Source organism: Aquarana catesbeiana, linkage group LG06 (assembly GCF_042186555.1).
Source record: "Aquarana catesbeiana isolate 2022-GZ linkage group LG06, ASM4218655v1, whole genome shotgun sequence".
Classification (NCBI taxonomy): Eukaryota; Metazoa; Chordata; class Amphibia; order Anura; family Ranidae; genus Aquarana; species Aquarana catesbeiana.
In genome coordinates this window covers 134,023,051-134,044,997 of record NC_133329.1, presented here as the reverse complement: position 1 = coordinate 134,044,997, position 21,947 = coordinate 134,023,051, and the positions used below count along the sequence as shown (strand labels likewise).

General features: G+C 40.3%; 1 protein-coding gene across 3 annotated transcripts in view; it reads right to left on the bottom strand.

The window, feature by feature from the left end:
* Positions 1-21,947, bottom strand: part of PDGFA (platelet derived growth factor subunit A) — a 101,266-nt gene that overhangs the window by 58,933 nt on the left and 20,386 nt on the right. For all 3 annotated transcript variants that reach the window (XM_073636851.1, XM_073636852.1, XM_073636853.1), the window contains exons 3-4: positions 9,794-9,904; positions 2,403-2,590 (exon numbers count right to left, since the gene is read on the bottom strand). In XM_073636851.1, the coding sequence (XP_073492952.1) occupies positions 2,403-2,590; positions 9,794-9,904 (299 nt within the window). The remainder of the gene's footprint in view (positions 1-2,402; positions 2,591-9,793; positions 9,905-21,947) is intronic.

Genomic DNA, 21,947 nt, shown 5'->3' with positions numbered 1-21,947 from the left:
GGATCCAGGAGACAAATTTTGAGGAACCAAAGAACATGTTTTCATCAAAAACATAATAATTAAAAAAATAAAAAGAGTGTCAGCCAGGGCTGGATTTCTATAACTGATCTCTGTAGGCACACAGCCTCTAGTGCCCAAACTAACTTTCAACTCTTAGGATCCCCTCTTTTGCACAGAACAGTTTATTGTAGTATTTGGCATAACCTGTTCTAGAATGGCGTGGTCAAGTGTAAAAAGGACAGAGATGCTTTACTTGAGTCCAACACTGGCCAAATCCAAGCCAACAAACTTCCAGTGTTGGTTAACTTTTGTAAATTCTTTCCATCTATAATAGTAAAAAAAGACTTTCCTTCTGCTACTCCCTACTTTTAGCTGCTTAGACATAGCCAATCTGCAAATCAGTTGTTGAGATACTAAAGATACCAGCAAGCTTAGCGTGCCTCCAGTTTCCATCTCTAATCCCGTGCGTACCTTATCTATACACATCTACATTTTCTATCAATACTTTGTACTCCTCATGGACTTTTTACAGTCCAAAAAATTAAACCTGATAAGTTAATATGAGGTACTGCACTTTGCACTACTTTACAAAAATAGTCAGTTTTTCTGTTTCAGAGCACAGGAAAGTTAAAACACAGTATAGACAACATCAGGACATCCAATATCTCAATACAGTGCCCCCTTTCCCAGCTCTCCCCTTCTGCATTGTACAGTATGTGCATGGCTGATTTCTTGTCCACTGTGTGTATGTCTCACTTCCTGTCTACACAGGACAGAAGTCATCTCCTGCTACCTACCACCTCCTGCACTCTTCTTCCTGTGTGTGCCCTTCCTTATTCTGGACAGGAAGTCATTTATATGATCCTAAAAGGTGGCTTTATGGTCAATATAAAGATCTAGACTGAAAGCACAAAAAAAATGAGAGGGCCCAGTTACACTGGAATATCACACACATTAATCAAGATAAGGAACAAAGCAGCCTTGGTTGCAAATTAATATGTTACCAATGTTAATGTTAATGTTACCAAATTAACATGTTACTCAATGTTACCAATAGCTAAAAAGTATGCTAAATTAAAATGTAGGTAAAATTACCCAGCAAGAGACTTATACAATATACTAAAGGCGACATTCACATAGAGAGGTTCTACTACAACACTTGCACAAATGAAGAACAAGGATGAATGTCTCCAACATACTTTGTTAAAAAGAAAATGGTTCCATCTCCCATGGTTCAGAGAAGCAGGATCTCCCATTCTATGGATATCGTAGGACCCACTAACTATGGGGTACTTTGTCGCAGTAAGTGGGCTTAAGCAACATATAACAATATGGTGTGACCAAATCCCCATATTTTTTGAAAATGTTTAGGTATTTTAAATAGCCTTGCAGGAGGTAAATGCCTTTTTTGCATGTGTGCGCTGTAATATTTTGTTCTGTTTTATGGACTTATGGCTGCACCATCTTTAATGCATCTTTTAGGGTGTGCCCCCCCCCCCCAAATATCTTGTTTGTCAACATACTTTGGTTTCTGCTACTATTGGTGCTCTGCTTAGCTGACTATGCCATTGCATCCTGTATTCTGATGGCCTCTGTTTTGTAAGTTCTACCTATATTTCTCTAAATAAACACCTTTAAAAAAAAGGAGGTACAGCCATTAGCATTCCTTTCTGTCCCCAAACACTAAGGCAGGATCATCCCAGCGATAGAGAGATACATTTTACCAGAATGACTATCTTATACAACATGAAAAGCTCTACACAGACACCAAAAGTATATGACCAAAACCCACCATTGTTCAGATTACCAAATATGCAGCAATACTTGGCCACTCAGGGCAAACTCTCCGCTGACCTTTCAGTACTCATGGTGATGTCAAGGATCTACTTCCTTTCCAGCCATGGCTATACATACATCTATTCATCTATGTGAAGTTTGGCAACATAAAACCAAGATGTCCATCCAAAAAATTATTTACAAAAGTAAGGCATACCCTGCGTGGCGCAAACAACTCTGGCACGTAACTTGGATTTTACTAACAGACAGCAATTTTATGTGATCAAAAAGGAAAGTTCTCATTAATATTATGGGCCAAGCTTGGGACATCTGGGACTCACAGCTTGGGACATCTGGGACTCCCTGCTCCCCCCATTACACCAAATAAATAATGATTACATCTTAGCGTCAACCAGATCAATTAATGTGACATATCAAAACATAGAAAGAAGCCACAAAAAGGCCTCGTATTACTTACACAACCAGCACCTATGACAGCATTCTCAGCAAGGGTCATACACAATATGCCAGCCTATTAGACATACAGTTTTGTTTCAACACTTCAATAATAATATGCATGCTGCATGTAATATAATTAACTTTAAGGCCATTGCTTTGTGATTTACCTTGACTGTCCGGTGGTGTATCCTTGATGGCTGGCATTTAACACTACTTGTATTGCAGCAGCCTGTGCAACGTTTCACCTCCACACAGGGCGGCCATATCAGAAAGTTTGCAGATGTTGGGTCTATTTGGCTACGAGGTATCTCGTATATAACAGTCCTTGTTTTGCACACCGCAGGGACAGCTTCCTCTATGAAAAGAAAAGACCACAAATAAATAATCCCTTCATAAACAGCAAATATACATTTAGAGAGCAATCATTTAGAACTCTGGGCTAATTTATGAAAATGGATAAAAAGTTATTAAACACAACATCTCAAAATTTATGGGGCTCTGTGTAACTAGAAGACCAATTTAAAGATCTAAGCCCAGTCACTAAAATCTCATAAGAGATTTCACATATTAATCTCATTTCAAAAATCGTTATAAAATCTGCAGTTTTAAATTAAAATAATGTCTTGTGATCCTGCCATGAAGGTCTTTATTCAGGCACCTCCTGTTATGAGATGATAGCCATTTCCAAGCTTTACTCTCTGTAATTCTCCAAACCTCAATCCCATTGAGCATCTGTGGGATGTGCTGGAAACTAAAGTCCGATCTATGGAGGCCCCACCTCTCAACGTACAAGACTTAAAGAATGTTCAGGACCTTCAAGCCAAAGTGCTGCAAGCAAAGCTTGGCCAAAGCATAACTCTCTCTTTTTTTTGACTGTTTAACTAATTTGTAAATATCCCACATTAAAGTATTCTTGCTAAGCACTAATGCTCTAGGATATGATGGCAACTTTGCAGAAGAGATTGTTTTTTCAAACATTTGCATATAATGTAGTCAATTTATTCCATAATCAAAACATGTCTAATGTTGATCAGTATCATGATGCTCTACCAGGTGAGGGAATAGATGACCATGGATGCTTATAAAATGAATAAAAGGGTTGCAGTGTTCACTTTTGTGCCTTGTTAGAGGGAAGAATCTGTTACTGGTGACACTTTCAAAGCAGAACAAATGCAATGTGCTCTATCACTATTATCTCTTCTTAAAATTATGCCAAATCTTTATAACTAGTGAAAAATAATTGACACTGTAATATACCACTGGCTGGGGCAGCAAGGGAACAACTTCATAGCATACGAAAAGTCAATTTTAGTAAATCTGCCAATGGCAAGGTGTCATTATGTTGAAAGTTTGACCCTATACTGTCAAAAGTATTGGAACGCCTGCCTTTACACACAACTTTAATGGCAGCCCAGTCATAGTCCGTAGGGTTCAATATTTGGCTGGCCCACCCTTCGCAGCTATAACAGTTTCAACTCTTCTGGGAAGGCTGTCCACAAGGTTTAGGAGTGTGTCTATGGGAATGTTTGACCGCTCTTCCAAAAACGCATTTGTGAGGTCAGGCACTGATGTTGGAGTGAAGGCCTGGCTCGCAGTCTCCGCTATTATTCATCCCAAAGGTGTTTGACAATGACAATTTCATGCTCCCACTTTTGTGGTTTGGGGATGGCCCCATCCTGTTCCAACATGACTGCACACTAATGCACAAAGCAAGGTCTATAAAGACATGGATGAGCGAGTTTGGGGTGCCTCACAAATGAGCTACTGGTAGAGTGGTCAAACATTCCCATAGACACACTCCTAAACCTTGTGGACAGCCTTCCCAGAAGGGTTGAAGCTGGTATAGCTGCAAAGCGTGGACCAACTCAATATTGAACCCTACGGACTAAGACTGGGATGCCATTAAAGTTCATGTGCGTGTAAAGGCAGGTGTCCCAATACTTTTGGCAATATAGTGTATTTTACCATTATACCCCATGTACAGTTTTGAATTATTGAATCTATGAGTGTGCAATGTAACACTGTGTGAAAACCAATGGGCTTCATTGATGAAAATATCACAACTGGAAACCGAGGGCCAACACTGTTTTTTTTTTCCCACAGACACCTTTACAAATGAATTCCACAAGGTTGAATATAAATAAAAACAACAGACCGCATTTACTTAGAGCTTTAACCCCCGCACACACTTCATGCACCAGTCAAGATCGTGAGTCATCAGAACACCTGCCAGCTATCCCAGTCATACAATTTGTCACCAACGTCTTACTAAATATATTCTGAATGAGTGTGAAAGTACAATCTATGTCCTCTGTGAGAAGTGCTTGAGAGCTGAAAAATGAGGTGTAGTTAGCACAAAAAATGATTTATAGCCTGCAGAGATAAACTGAAGCTTCCTGAGCAGGAAACGTATTATTTGTATTATGTTTCAAATATGGATACACATGTTTATCTTGACAACAGTGTATGAGACCGGTCAGCTTTAAAGGTTAGTTCACCTTTAGAATGAATCTTCGCAGCCGTTACACTTACAAAAGTTGCCAATCATAATGTGCAAACTCATTTATCTTAAAAACTATTTTTTCCCTTGGTTCCGTTATTTTGCCTTTTCAAAAGACGTGCCCCTAAAACCCCATCTCTGGGTTTGTACAGGTTTATGAGTGTGTACACACAATGAACAGTTAAGTTTTAAACACATCAAGGTCCCATCCATTCTAGGTTATTTTTAGGACAGTACAAGTACACTGGCCGCAACTTTTATAACAGGACATTACAAGAGATAGAAACATAGAAAGGTAGGCCTCTTTCACACGGACTGTCCGTTCAGGTCCGCCTGTCAGTTTTTTAGGCGGACCTGAACATACACTCCATGGAGGTCTATGGAGCATTGGATGTCAGCGGTGACATGTCCGCTGACATCCGACCCGCTCCGATCCGAAAAAGTGTAACGGAGGAAAACCCTACTTTTCCATCCATTTTCGGATCGGATCGGGTGACGACGGACTCTGCAGTCCGTCATCACCCGATCCCCCATAGGGGAGAGCGGCGCTCTGACAGTCATTTTCCTGCTCAGCGGGGATCGGCGGAGCGATCCCCGCTGAGCAAGCGGATGTTCACGGGGCGGATCATCACTGATCCACCCTATGTGAAAGGACCCATAGAAAAGTGATGGCAGAAAAAGACTGAATAGTCCATTGAGTCTGCCTATTTATTTTTTTTGTTTTTGTTTTTTGGGTTTTTTTTTTTTTCATTAACCATGTTGTCTGACTAGAGATCTATGTTTATCCCAAGCATGTTTGAAGCCATTCACTGTTATTGTCTCACTACCTCTGTTGGTAGTTTATTCCAATCATCAACTACCCTTTCAGTAAAATAATACTTTCTAAGATTCATTTTGAACTTCCCTCTAGTTAGTTTAAGGTCATGTGCCCGTGTTCTTGATTTTGGTTTCATAATGAAAAGACTGCCTTCTTGAACCCTATTCACCACCTTGATGTTTTTAAAGGTTTCAATCATGTCTCCAGCCTTTCCTGTCTTTCCTCCAGACTGTACATATTAAGTTCTGAAGTCGCTCTTGATATGTTTTACCCCCCAGACCTTTTTACCAATTTTGTTACCCGTCTCTGGACTCGTTCAATCGTTCAATATCTTTGTGTAAACAAGGTCTCCAGAACTGAACACAGTATTCTAAATGAGGTCTCCAGAACTGGACACAGTATTCTAAATGAGGTCTCCAGAACTGGACATAGTTTTCTAAATGAGGTCTCCAGAACTGGACACAGGATTCTAAATGAGGTCTCCAGAACTGGACATAGTTTTCTAAATGAGGTCTCCAGAACTGGACACAGTATTCTAAATGAGGTCTCCAGAACTGGACACAGTTTTCTAAATGAGGTCTCCAGAACTGGACACAGGATTCTAAATGAGGTCTCCAGAACTGGACACAGTTTTCTAAATGAGGTCTCCAGAACTGGACACAGGATTCTAAATGAGGTCTCCAGAACTGGACACAGGATTCTAAAAGAGGTCTCCAGAACTGGACACAGTTTTCTAAATGAGGTCTCCAGAACTGGACACAGGATTCTAAATGAGGTCTCCAGGACTGGACATAGTATTTTAAATGAGGTCTCACTAAAGATCCATATAGGGGAATCGGGACCTCCTTCCTGCCATATACAAGTGGCAGTTTTGAGAGCTGAAAACATTTTGTCAACTGATTTATCATTTGCTTGGGCAAATATAATGTACTATACAAGTTTTATTATGAAGGCAAACTAACCCTTTATCCTTTGATGTCTTTCGCTGGCAACTGCACCAAAGATGTTGAAATTGGGATTATTTTTTTTTACATCAGCCTGCACATAGATTTATATATCTGAATTGAATGTAGCAATGGGACTTCACTGACTCTTTGGGGTTGATTTACTAAAGGCAAATAGACTGTGCACTTTGCAAAGTGTGGTTGCACTCTGGAAGTGCAGTTGCTCCAGAGCTTAGTAAATAAGCAGAACTTCTACTGACATTCCATCATCCAAACACATGCAAGCAAAAATGTTATTTTTTGATTTTCCTTTCACTTGATTGGGTATTCTTTGCCAAGTGAAGCTTTTCCTCATTTACTAAGGTTAGGAGCAACTGCACTTGCAGAGGGCTGCACAGTCTATTTGCCCTCAGCAAATCAACCCCTCAAACTTTTGTTCCTAAAGCATTTCTTTTACTGATCTTGACATTATGAACAGGCAGTATGTATGTTTTCAGGGACACAGCTTATTTTTAACTTGTCTTCAGTACTGAAATCCATGCACAGAAAACCCACTGCACCCTGAGCCAAACACTAGCTAAAAATAAACATCCATGATGTATTACCTATCCCTAACAGTTACTTGACCCTAACACTTCAAGGACCAATATTGCAAAAATAAAATTCTATACACCTAATATTTGTGGTAGGTAGTATAATTTTTTTTTTTTGCCCAGTAAAAGAGAAAGGGGCTCAAACAAACACAAAGTTGATTTACTATAAAAGTAGTGCATGTTCCCTTTACAAGGGAATTTTTACTTAGGTTAGTAAATGTGGTCAAGATTCACTTTTGTTTGCACGTGATTGGTTGATGAAAGTCAGCTGAGATTCAGTTTCACCACAAAGATAAGAAAAAATTCCCTTGCAAAGTAAAAATTCACTTTGCTAAACAGTCGGTTTGAATTTAGTAAATCAACCACACTGTCAAGGGTACTTATGAAAGGTCCCCTTTTATTCACATGGTTTAAATAAAAGCAAAAAAAAAATCTAACTGCAACTCCTCATGAACTACTGAACTATTGTCTAATCCCGGGCATTTTGTACTTCTGGACATGGATGAAAAAAAAAAAATTAAAGAATAAAAATAGAATGTGAAAAAAAAGAATTGATATACTGAATGCTATTTTTACATTCATAATTAAGTATTTTTATAAAAATGTGCCCTTTAAACTACTTCTTGCTCAACACACTAATGCTTAACTTAAAGCGTTACCCCAATGCTTCATATTCCTGATATGAGCCTGCTGTACCATGTACTTGTATGAAAAAGTATCCTGTTCTCTTTGTATTCCTTCATTTGTGTAAAATCCCTGGTGTTCCTGCCAGTCCCTCTGCTTACCTATTAATAACTGACCACACTAAGAAGGAGAGCACACTGTGGTCAGTTCTCTAGCTGTGCTGGGAACTCAACCTGCTCTCTTATAATGATCAGACTTGTCCTGACACGCCCCCACTGCACAGCCATTCAATGGGAAGCACAGTGTGCTGTTGCTTCTCCTCCCCCCAGCTCTTATGCAGCTGAGAACAGAGGGAATGTGATCACTTAAAAAAAGGGAAAATAGGTATTTATAATGTTTTTTTTATATCTATACAAAAATGTTTTGCCTTTAATTTCTTTTTTAAACTGAATATGTTATTTTACAAGGTGATCATTTACAATCACTTTAACCCTTGCTTAAACTTAAAAGCAAAATGTAAACATAGTAGTACCTTCATAATCTGCTCCATTGGCTGTTTCATACACTTTCCTTTCCCCAAAACTTGAAGCTTAAGTAAGCTAAACAGCTCTATTATTAATATGCAAAGTTTACATTTTTTTAAATAAATAGTCAGATGCTGCACCTTTCGTCTCATCTAACTCTTCCCCTTTGCCGTTAACATATGACTATTACAGAAATGGCTCAGGTGTGTTGAACAGTCAGGCTTTATTCTCTCTATACTGTGCTAGAAGCAAGATGGCAGTGCCCAATGCGGGAATTACAGGGAATCTGGGGACAGACCAGAGTGGATTTTTTTGTGCACTGATTATGCGCCATATTTTTTTTTTAAACCAAACAGATAATATTTGGCAAAGATTTCTGTATACATTAGAAAAAGGAAATGGTTGCTTTTATCCGTAACACTTCACCTGGTTCCAGCACTATTCTTACCCTGACCCTGGCACCAGTTCCTAGCGCAGAAAGCCTGCACTGTCATGCCAAGGTCTTGGCAAACATAAAACGGTAACAAACATAGACAACATTTAGTAATGCAGCATTCTGCAACTTATAGAGCAGCATTCCAGTTACTCTGATTGACATTTAATGGATTGGACTGCATAGACAGAGCTGATGTTAACAATCATGGGGCCCCACACTGCCTACCTGACAGGGCCCCACTCCCCCCCCCCTAGAAATTTTCAAATGATATTTTCGCAAAAAATACACTAAAATCATCATATGACATATTTACCGGCCCCTCCCCCGCTCTCCATCCTGAAACATCCCCTTGTGTGCTCGCAGCAGTTTCCGGCAGGAGAGAAGAGGAGGGAAGCCGGAAAGCTGTGGGGAAACGGGGTGCACAAGGGGACCCAAAAAAGCAGGGGGATGGGGGCGTGGATGCTAGAACTGATCCCCCTGCATCACAGCTGGAGGGAGTGGAGGAGAAGCCGCAGCACTGCATGGGGAAGGATCGGTGTCTGCAGTAGGGCAGTACAGCTGGCCCTCCTAGTCAGCAGGCCCCCCTTTTGAACTGATGGGGCCCTTATCAGTGACCCTGTGCATAGACATCTATGTTCTACCCAATTATTTTCCAAAATTCTGCCATTTAGCCAGACAGTTCTAACTCTGCTGCTGGTCCTTATAGCAATCGTGTGGTCTATTATAGGTATAGCTGCAACACAGTATTCCCACATGCACCTTATTCAAGCTCAGGCTCAATAGGGCTCAGGCTCATGGGTGATTTGGTTCTTACAGAATAAAAAAAAAAAGGGGGGGGGGTAATTGGGTGCCAGATAGGCATAGGTGTAGTGTACATCCGACTGCCAGCAGCCTGTCAAAATAAATGGTAGGCTGAAATACATGACCACTTTTTCAAGCAGTACTCGTGTTTATTGCTGTATGCGTTCATGTGCAGATTTTTATTTTATTTTATTTGCAGGGACATCTTCTTGTGATTGTTTAGACAGAGTATCTTGAAGGTGATAACATTTAAATCCCTTGATTAAAAAGGAAGAGAAGAATGAAAACCCCCATCAAGTATTTAACCATCCTCACTTACCAATGCTTCTCTTCCTGCGAATAGGCACAGACCTCTTCTCCTGTACATGTCTGTTGTGATAGAAGTTGTGTGTCTGGGTTTTTACGTTTCCTCCAGAAAATTCATCATTCCCTGCCGAAGACAAATATAAAACAAGGTCAACATTTCATACTGAAAGAAGAACATAACTTAGTCTAAGGCTCCGATCACACAAATGCAATTTCAGATGCAACTTGAGTCCCACAAAACTGCAGGACAAGGACGATCACATTGCTTTCAATGGTGTCCATTCACATCAATGTGACTCAGCACAGTGCAATTTTGAAAAAGGGTCCCACACTACAGCGGTGCAATTCCAGATCAATTGTGGCTACGTAGAATATGCAGATCTTATAAAAGCTCCATCCAAGTTGAGTTACATAAGCGCACTGAAAATCGAATCAAAGTCAGATAGCAGGAGTATGTAGCAAGCCAAAATCCAATAAAACAATGTGGGGTTGGTTTATTGAAACTGGAGAGAGCAAAATCTGGTGCAGCTGTGCATGGTAGCCAATCAGCTTCTAACTTCAGCTTGTTCTATTAATTGACAATAAATCCTGGAAGCGGATTGGTTTCTTTGCAGAGCTGCACCAGATTTTGCACTTTCCAATTTTCAGTTTTAGTAAATCAACCCCTGTGTCCCTAATGTAAATAATGACTACACAACAAGTCCAGAATTAGTCCTCGTTCTCATTCGGGCCAGTTTGTGACTTCTGGTGGCAAGAATCGGTGAATTCTTGCAGCCAGAATCAAAGGTATTTATGGTTAGCTGCGGCTCCTCTGTCCGAGTGAATGAATGAAGGCCATGACTGTCCGCGGGTAAGCGCACATGCAGTTACCTATGGGTAAGGACAGATGATCGCTGCTGGATGCAGAAAGATGCATTCGGCCTCGAACATCCATTCTGTAACAACTGCATGTGCAGATTCATGCGAACAGCAACAGTCCCCAGCCTTCAGTACAGGCTGAATGGCTGCCGCTGTTCACATACACCTGTCATCCTAGCCACAAAAATCTACTGGGGAATCCGCGGGAATGCTGCGGGAATCCAGTGTATGCCCGTAATTGCCTTTGTAAAAAAGGTTAAGTCAAGCAAAAGTGTATTTTTCACATTAAAGGGTTAGAATATTTAAATAGTGAAAGATCGATGAATTTTGATGATAGAAGCATCCTTAATTTACTGCATTATAAGATATATGTTGTAATACAAATGTGACTATGTGGAACCTCAGTGCAATCGTAACATAAAGAAACAGGTAACATTTCTGAAACTGCTTGATACATAAACCACATTTAGAGATGGAGCAGGCTTTATTGTCTTGTGGTAGAAAGTAGAAATTGAACCAAAAGTCATGTATTCAATGATGCTCCTATCTGGGGCATTGCACTGGGCAAAAAGGTGCAGCATAATACAAAAATACCTCAGGCCGGGCACCCACTAAATGCAGAAACCACAGCTTTTTTTTGCAGGAAACCTCAGGTTCTCTACCTATGTGGCAGAAAATGTGGAAATAGTTACTTGTGGTGAACTTCAGATGCTTGGTCGCGGACAGTGTCGGTACAGGCAGTAAGGTTAAAGTAGGAGCTAAAGATATACAATAACAGAGGAAAAGATCCTGCGAGCCACAATAATCCAGTGCCTTAGTGGAGAAACAACTGAATAAAAACCCGGCTGCAAACGCAGATCATGTATTCATAACCGTGCGGTGAAACATCAACAAAAAATTGCGTTGCGCTTGGGAATATATCTAAGTGTCTATACACCCTGGTGATAACACCTAAAAAAATCTAAAGTGCAATGTGCAGATAATATGGATCCAAAAACAACTCTGCATACTTAAATAAATAAATAAATATATCAACACGTGCAACAAGGTGCCGTGTGCAATGAATCCCAAAGTGTAATGTGCAAACAATACGTATCTAGATCATGTAATATAAAAATATGACATCATGAATCTAAGTACATATTTAAATAAATAAATATATGAAACAGCAAAGCATAAATATCCAAATAAATGTGCACAGTAAATAATGTACCATACTTATATCACATAAAAATCCACTATAATAATAAAAGTGATAGGTGAAAAAAAATAAAAAATAAAATATAATAAGTAAATAAAACACTTATGTGATAGGTAGACTATAATCGTCCTTATATATAATGTTGAAGGCTATAATCGTCCTTATTCGTGAGAAATCTTCCAACACAGCAATGTGAAGTGATAAATTTCAACAAAAATCAATATAATAAAAGTGCTTCAGAGAAAAAAATGCTCCAGAGAAAAAAAAAAAAAAAAAGTTCCAGTGCTAAATCAAACGTGCCCAGATCATGCCGTGAAGTGCCTCCCCAGGACGGAGCGATCAGCACAGAGCTGGGTTGTGGATCTTTCATACCCCGCAGCACGCCGTATAGCGGTTTTGGCTTGAAATGTATGGTGCACACTAGCACCTTATAAATGTGAGTACCCCACTGTGGGGATTGGATGTCATTTTAATAAAATATTTAGCGGTATCACACTATATAGCCTTTCTCTTTTTTTTGGTATGGTGTTTGTGGAGCCATGTAGAGAATCTGCTCGGAGAATCAGCTGTTATCAATCATTGAGCCCAGGGGTGGCTCCACAGCGTGTATTGACGCAGCTGAACACTGTGTCACATGCTCTAAGGTGAGCGCAACCACATTGGGGGTCACCGAGGCACTTCACGGCATGATCTGGGCACGTTTGATTTAGCACTGGAACTTTTTTTTCTCTGGAGCATTTTTTTCTCTGAAGCACTTTTATTATATTGATTTTTGTTGAAATTTATCACTTCACATTGCTGTGTTGGAAGATTTCTCACGAATAAGGACGATTATAGCCTTCAACATTATATATAAGGACGATTATAGTCTACTTATCACATAAGTGGTTTATTTACTTATTATATATATTTTTTTTTTTTTTCCACCTATCACTTTTATTATTATAGTGGATTTTTATGTGATATAAGTATGGTACATTATTTACTGTGCACATTTATTTGGATATTTATGCTTTGCTGTTTCATATATTTATTTATTTAAATATGTACTTAGATTCATGATGTCATATTTTTATATTACATGATCTAGATACGTATTGTTTGCACATTACACTTTGGGATTCATTGCACACGGCACCTTGTTGCACGTGTTGATATATTTATTTATTTATTTAAGTACGCAGAGTTGTTTTTGGATCCATATTATCTGCACATTGCACTTTAGATTTTTTTAGGTGTTATCACCAGGGTGTATAGACACTTAGATATATTCCCAAGCGCAACGCAATTTTTTGTTGATGTTAAAGATATACAATACTCCACCTTTTAAATACCCCCACATAACATAAATTGCAATGCAAGTACCTTTGTTTTCTCGTTTTTTTCTATGTGGTCACGTGACCACAAGGCTTCGGCTCTTCTTTATAGTGTGGAAGGCCGACAGCAGGGCAAAATTGCACAAAACTATGATGTCACCTGCTAGTGTCCATAACGCTAGCCGTGGTTGCCAGGGGACAGAAGTCCCTTCTTAAAGCCACACCAGTCATTTATACAGAGGAGTCAGAGTTTTGCAATAATGTGAACGCATAAAGAAACGTGAAAAAAAAAATGGAGTTGTTCCACACCAGATCAACACTGGTCACTCATTGCTAGGGCACATAGAAAACAATAGCTATGTGCCACATTCATACTGCAATGCAGTAAGGTGAGCTGCGGTAAAATGCAGACATGCAGCATTTTACCGCAGTGCACTGGACGTCAGTGCATGTCACCCTACCGCAACTCAGAGCACTGTACTCCAGTGTGGAGACACAAATGGGGTTTCATTTTGTAACACTTTATATCAAAGATATGAAAAAATGAAGGAAACAGCGTGGTGCGCCTATCATGTTGCAGCCTACTGCCCCTGAACCACAGCAGCCCAGATGTTAAAGCAGAGCGTTTTAGCAGTGCCGTGTGAACTAGCCCTAAGACACAGATATAAAATGCACTGTAATCCCAATACAACCAACCACCAAATACCTAATGCCAACCTAGCTCCATAAGCTGAAATCCTATTGGTTGGTATGGGTTTTTCCTAATGGTAAAAAAAAAAAAAAGGATTTATTTAAAAAAAAATCAGTCATTTCCACCAGTAGCCATACTGTAGATAGGCCGGCAGCTATATAAAGCCACAAAGAAATGTGCTACAAAAAATGTATAGTTCGAAGCATTGCCTAACCAATTTAAGAGAAAATCTTACACAAAATGTATGTAAAAGAAAGCAAACAATGACCATACTGATCCAATACATAAGAGGGAGATCCAGAAACAGTTGTGGTGGTTAAAAGAGCAGAATTTCTGCAGTAGAAGTTTTGGCACACAAGTTTTGGCAACACTAGATTTGACTGCATGTGTTCTTTTGGCAAACACTGATAAAAATGTATTGTATCCAAAAAAAAAAAAAAAAGCCAAAACTGCTAAAAGAAAGTATTATGCCTGTATAGGCCTTTAACAAGCTCCAACATGGAGGGGGGGGGGGGGGTAATTCAAACTGGAGAATGCAGATGATGCAGCTCTGCATTAGTAACCAACCAGCTTCCGTGTTTCATTGTCAAAGCTTAACTGAACAAGCTGAAATTAAAAGCTGATTGGCTACCCCGTACAGCAGCACCAGATTCTAAGTGCTCGCGTTTTAGTAAATCCCCCCCATAGTGTTAGCACCACATTTGTTCAACATTTTTAAACATTACTGGGATATATGGGATAAAAATATGGGGCTGGGAATTGTAGCATTAACTATAAATAAGTGCTTCTCCAATGCCTGCAAGGTGCATGCTGTGCTTTTTATCAGCATTTTAAGAACCTACATTATCTGCACAGGTGCAACCAACATTTCCATCAAGAATAACTGATGCTTGTGCACTTGTAAGCACTCATTTATACCCACACTGATCCAATAAAAAGGTTTAAGAATGCTGCAAAATGACGCCAATATGCATTAACCATTAAAGTTGAGCTAAAAGCCTATTTTTCTTTTCATTTTAGATATTGTAAGGGAGGGTTAAAACCCCTGTCATGTTATCTCTGCCCCATTGGGGAGATTTCCCTTCACTTCCTGTCCCATAGCCAAAACAGGAAGTGAAAGGAAATCCCACCAAAGTGAGGGAATCCCTGGTTGTCACCAGAGAAACAAAATGTTAATGCTTTGATGAAGGCTTCATAGCTGAAACGCATCAGCACATAGCCTGTACCCTATTATCCATGTAACAAATACCTGTAAAGTATTTTTCTTTCAAGAGCATCCAAGTTACCAGCCTTCCTGACTTAAATCCCTAGTTGTCTCCAAGATCACCAGAACTTGTGTCCCCACTGGAAGATTTCACCTCTATTCTTTTTCTGGGGACAACCCAAAATTTGTGATTTTCTTTCACTTTAATTTTTAGTGATAATGGTAAACAGGACTATAGACGAGTCGAAAAACCGAACAAAAATTCTAGTCAATCATCAGATCATTTATTTTTCACATCATTAGTGTGCCAGCTGCGACATGATTTTTGTGGCTGATCCAACATGCAAGGCAATGCTAATGCTGTCTTGTATACGCCTCCATCCGCTCCCCATTTTAAAAGGCAACCCAACCACCTATTTTCAACATCTGTGCAAACAAGGCCTTAATGTTCACATGTTGCCCTAAATGAGTCATTCATGCAGGCGTGGCACATGTTCCTTAGCCTTCAGTCATTCATAAATGTCATTCTGCGCATGCGTTGTTGCATAAATGACTCATTCAGGGAGCCCAACATTTTTATACCAAATTATTAGCTCTAAAGACCTACAGCAAAATGCCCATGGCCCAATCAAATGATCTAATCATGTCACAAGTAGTTTACCACCACTGCTCAAGAATGTCCTAGTATGTAGCATATAAGCAGGAAAAGGCTGCTTCCATCAGCACCTTCTCCAACAGGTGTTTTCCTTTATGACAAATCCCCTTAGACTTCATACAGCACATGGCCTTTGAACTAGCTCAAAACAAAAGACTTCGATTGTACGTTTATTGTTTCCATATTCTAAATATCTCATTCTTTTAGGCAAGTGCGGGAGGAGGAATTGCCAGCAGATAATTTAGAATGGTTTTGTGGCAGGCAACCAAATAGTTTCACTTAAATTTTTTATGGCCTGTTGTACTGACAATGTTTGGAGAACGGATAAAATATACGACAATTAGTGCCGTCATGTTCCATAATGTATCTGAAAATGCAACTTGATCATTACCAACAAAATGGCAAAATGGAGAGCAGCCAAATAAAAAAAAGGGGGGAAAAAAAAGGAGAATTAAAGGTGATCTTATGTAGAATGATTTGGCGTTTGTTTTAACATCTGCCAGGAAACACAATTACGTTTTCAGAAGCCCAGAACAAAGTCGCCTTCAACTGATTTATGAAGCTGGGCAGACAAAACATGATTGAACTCACAATAACTCATGTAGACCAGTAGAAAAAAAATCACATTATTTTCATGTCTATCTAATCAAATGGAACTCATGCCAGGTTTTTTTTTTTTTTTTTTTTTATCCATTTCCTGCTATTACCCAATTTACCGTTTTTTTTATGACTCTAGCATATAAAATGTTGAACAAACATGGCAGTTACCCATAGAACTGGTACAAGAAACCTAAGTGAAATAATTCAAAAAAACATAATTAGAATAAATAACTAGACTAATGACTTTTTTCTTTTTGACCAGCAGCCCATTTAGCCTGCTTATTAGGGGCAAAATTTATAGCGTCTTCGTAAAAAGGGCCCCCCAACCAACTAATACTCACCTTCCTAGTGCTCCCCCACCACTTCAGCCGGCACCAAAGTCCCCAGTGTTGACTGGTGTCAGATGCTATGGGGATTGGTAATTTCACTCCCTCCATCGGTGCCTGGGCCAATTGGCTGCTACACCTGCACTGTCACGTGGAAGAAAGGTGCATGCTCTCCTACACCCATACTCCCATATATTATTATTATTATTATTATCATACAGGGTTTATATAGCGCCAACAGTTTGTGCAGTGTTTTACAACATGGGATCAAACAGTACAGTTACAATACAATTCAATACAGGAGGGATCAGAGGGCCCTGCTCGTTAGAGCTTACAGTCTAGAAGGGAGGGTCAAGTGGAACAAAAGGTAACAGCTGTGGGGGATGATCAGATGGAGAAAATGAAAATAAAGTTGTTAGGTGTGGGTAGGATAGGCTTCTCTGAAGAGAAGGGTTTTCAGGGATCGTCTAAACACTAATAGAGTAGGAGATAACTGGACAGATTGGGGTAAGGAGTTCCATAGGCTTGGAGAGGCTCTGGAAAAGTCCTGGAGGTGAGCATGGGAAGAGGTGATGAGGGAGCTAGAGAGCAGGAGGTCTTGAGAAGAACAAAGAGAACGATTAGGTTGGTATTTTGAGACTAGGTCAGTGATGTAGCTGGGGGCAGAGTTGTGGATGGCTTTGCAAGTAGTTGTTAGTATTTTGAATTTAATTTGTTGGGTGAGCGGAAGCCAGAGGAGGGATTGACAGAGAGGAGTAGCAGACACAGAGCGATTGGTAAGGTGGATGAGTCTGGCAGCATTCATGGTGGATTGAAGGGGGGATAGACTATGTAGAGGTAAGCCAGTGCAGTAGTCGAGGCGAGAGATGACCAGGGAGTGAATTAAGAGCTTTGTTGTGTCATTGGTTAGAAAGGGGTGTATTTTGGAGATGTTGCGGAGGTTGATGCAGGAAGATTTGGACAGTGATTGGACGTGGGGCTTAAAGGAGAGTTCAGAGTCCAGGACTACACCTAGGACCTTGGCATGCAGGGATGAGCTGATATTTGTGCCATCGATTTTGACAGTAAGATCAGGGGAAGAGGTACGTAGGGGAGGAAGTATTTTACAAGCTAAAGAAGCAGAAGTAAAGGCTGGGTAAACCAGGCAACATGGGTATTAGTGGGTTGGGAAGGAGGTCCCTTTAGACAGACCCTGTAACTTTTCATGAATGGGCCAAATAATGGCGTGTCTTTAACATGGGCATTCCCTCAGTCCATTTTTGACCCGCAATTAGACAGATCACAAACAATGCAATGTGTCTGTATGGGTGGCTGGATATAAGTGGATGTCTGTCTGTTTACACCTGGTTTAGTTCAGGTTTGTTGGCTCGAATAGCCAGCCAGTTCTTTGGATCCCTATGTACTCTAGGTACCAGATTTTCAATGTCAGCATATCCTAATGCTAAACCAGGAAGACCTGACATATCACAAGAATAGCAGGCATAAAGGTTTATCTTTTGGCAGGAAACAGATTAAAGCAGACCTTTGCCCCTAAACACAAAATTCCATGTTGCCTGGAACCTCACATTCACATCCCGAAACATCATTAATATACTTATGCAAGAAAAGTTTTTTGTAAAGTTGCAATTTGTTCCCACACTTCCTGGTTTACAATAGGAACTGGTGATGTAGCCAGGGCCTCACAGCTGTCCTCTAGAAGTCACCAGTGCCTTCCAGGGAGATCCCGCTTGGACTTTTGCATGCGTCGTAAGGGACCTGGGATGGTCTGTTATTCTATAACAAATAGCACCAGAGCTTCTACAGTACATGCACCAATCTTGCGCATTAGAACTTCAAGACCTGAAACAATTGTTTTTTGAACAATAACCAGCCCCGCCAAATATCCTATGGCACGTGCAATAGTGCCATATATGCTGTAGATCTGGCACATCTTTTCATTGTTGACCAACAAACTACACCAGACCCCTTACAGTGCATGCAGGAGATATAGCACAAACGTCATTGGTGGGCCAGCATAGTATAAGAAAGAAGAAGCTGGCTTTCAATGATGTTTTTATAAGAAATGGCAGAATAGGTTTTGCATCCACAGGAGTAAAAGACTGTAGAGACTACACAAAACCTAAAAGAAAAAGAGGCAAGTCACTATTACTGACTTTATTCATTTTTAAATTAAGATTGCATTGCTTTGTCAATTTGATCAAGGAAGTGAAAGGGGGGGGGGTTGTCCTGCATTAAACATTTGTATGTAAACTGAACACACACAAACATTTGTATGTAAACTTACCCTGAACACTTATCAAAATCACTTATCAAAATGGAACTCCAAATTGCTAACAGCTATTTATAGGGGATCTAAACCTCTTCCTTACAGCCAAGTGCTGCACATGTGATCAAGGCACCAGCCAGCTCTTTGCCTATCAAGTAAGTCTAGGGTTTTTTGTTCTTTTTTTTCTTCTGCGGGCAGGCAACTTTTTCTGACAGGTACTTGCTCCCATGTCTGCAATTTTTACTCAAGCGAGAATATCTTGGCATAGCCCACCACCTTCCATAGCACTACAATGCCTCGCACATGTGAAATAGAGACTTCAGGAAGTCACAGCCAGCTCCCATATAAGATGGCAGCACCAGAGAAGTGAAGCCTGGCAAAGAACTTGTTCCTAAGTAGACGATGGACTCCATGGGCTGACAAGTGTCTAGTTCTTAAAAGTCAGCACGTACAGTATTTGTAGCTGCTAACTTTTAATTTTTTTTTTTAATTAATTAAAGTTCGTCTTTAAATACTGGAGTTTTCCAATCAGAAAAAGGTAGGTATCATCTGAGTAAACTGCTGCAGTTTTATTCCATGAAATGCCAGCCAAATGAAAACACTGGGGTTTATTTACTAAAGGCAAATCCACTTTGCACTGCAAGTGCACTTGGAAGTGCAGTCACTGTAGATCTGAGGGGGACATGCAAGGAAAATAAAAAACTGCATTTTTGCGTTTACACGATTGGATGACAAAATCAGCAGAGCTTCCCTCATTTCAGATCTTCGTCTCAGTCCTAAAGCGACTGCATTTCCAAGTAGATTGTAGATTTGCCTTTAGTAAATAAACCCCACTATGCACTTACTGATCTACAAAGTCCTGACTGGCAGATGCCACTTGTATACCTGCCAGTCTAAAAGGAGATATGAAAAAAAGTAGTTATTTCTGAGCAGCCAGTTATACTCCACATATAGCACATTCCGACCAAATCTCTTCCTGTCCTGCTGTCGTTTTATTTTGGTAGCGCATAAAAAAATGCCACTCGCTTCCTCGGCTCGCATTCAAGCTGTGGTATGATAATGTTTTAATAGCAAGTTATGTGTTATGACATAATGTAGGTGGACCTAGGCGTTACTAGGGGTATTTCGGGACATCCATTTGCCCTAAAATACAAACAATTCCTTGCAGTTATTGAGGTCAATCATCTGGCAGTAAAAACAAAGTAATATCCTCGGCCGGGTCTCTGGACACTTGTAATTGCAGCACTGATCTTTTTTTTTTTTTTTTATCCATTAGCAGATATTGATCAGATACAAAGTCAATGTTATCACAGTCCACGGTTAAGATTCTTTCTTAAAGGTTCATGCAGACAGGGCTTACACAGCCATTTCAGATGCCAGACATAATTTCCCAGCTCTTTCTGTGCCATGTACAGCCAGCCATACAAGTAACTGGCTGTAAGCGGCTGTGCTCTTGTAAACGCTGATGCTTCTTTGCAACTGCATTTATCCGTGCATGCAATTTCCCAAATGCAAAAGTTTTGTTGGTCAAAAAATATGTTAGATGCACATGCATGGGATAAATGCTGATGCACAAAATCATTGCGTTTACCAAAGCACCACTGTTTACAGGAGAACATGTGGCCTGGAAAGCACAGGGAAATGATGCCAGGCATGCTGGTGTAAGCCCTGTGTATATGAACCTTTAATACCCAATCTGTACCGAAAAAAGAAAACGTGAAATCTGGTTTCTGTGGGTAAGATGGACCCTTTTGATACATGGCCCAGTGACTATAGAAGGAGACACGTCCTCAAACACTGGTTCAAAAACATACCCCCAACTTGCTGATTGGACAATGAAGCAGAAACATACTAAGTTATCAAATTGCTCCTGCCTCCTGCCATTATGATCCCAGTCAACACATGTGCATACAGTAGTGCCACATTGGCTTCTAGCACTGCCTTATTTTTTCCCAGTCTGAGTGTTGCTTTACAGGGGATTACTAGAGGCTGATATTGGGAAATGCAGGTACTTATCCTTTCCGCAATTAAAAGATACATTCAATAGGACTGCTGCAGGTATAAAGTAGAAAGTTGCACATACCCACTTTAAGCCCTGTTTCACACTTGTGCGGTGCGAATTGAAGCTCAGGTTTCACTGGGGAGATAACAATCTCCTGTTCAACGGATTCATTGCGTTTTTGCTCAGGATTAGAGAGCAGGGAGAGGGGGAGGGAGGGGGGGGGGGGAGAGGGGGAGGTGTAGTGAGGAGAAAGAGAAAATCCTTGTTCAGAACGCAATGCATCTGCGAATCAGATGCGTTCCCATAGGAGATAATAGGCTTGTAGTTCGCACCGCAATGCCCAAAAAACGCACACGTTTTTTGTGCAATGCGCAATGCGAATGCAACGCACATATGTGAACCAGATGCATTCATATGAATGTATTTTAAAATGTCCTGCGAATTAGATGCGGTGTAAGCCGCATCTAATTCGCATAGGTGTGAACCCGGGCTAAAAAGTTAAATGCCCGGGCCCTTCTGACAGGCAAGGCTGTGTAGTGTCAGAGTTTAGCGCTACTTCCTACCCTCATCATGCTTCTGGCCCTTCAATATGATGGTCTGCTTTAATGGCCAATACGAATGTGCAATAAGGGACATGCAAATGTCAGCACTAAAAAAAAAAAAAAGTACTAAAGCTTTTAAAAAACTGAATATTAGAGCCGTTCGCACCGGAACAAGTACATTCGAGTACGGAATGAGTACATTCCCATGCGGTCCAGTTTCACAGACCAGCTGCAAAACACGCTAGAATGTGGTAAAAGTAGTGCAAGCACTACCTTTATAAAACACACTGCACCAAACCGCATTCAACACCATACTACGCGATTTGGTGCCCACAAACGCAATGCATTAAAGTATAACTAAAGGCAAAACTTTTGTTTGGCTATGGGACAGGAAGTGAAGGGAAATCTCCGCAATGAAACACAGATGGCGAAAAAATCTGACACTGACAGGGGTTATAGCCCTCCCTTACTCCATCCAAAATGAAAAAAAAAACGTTTTGCCTATA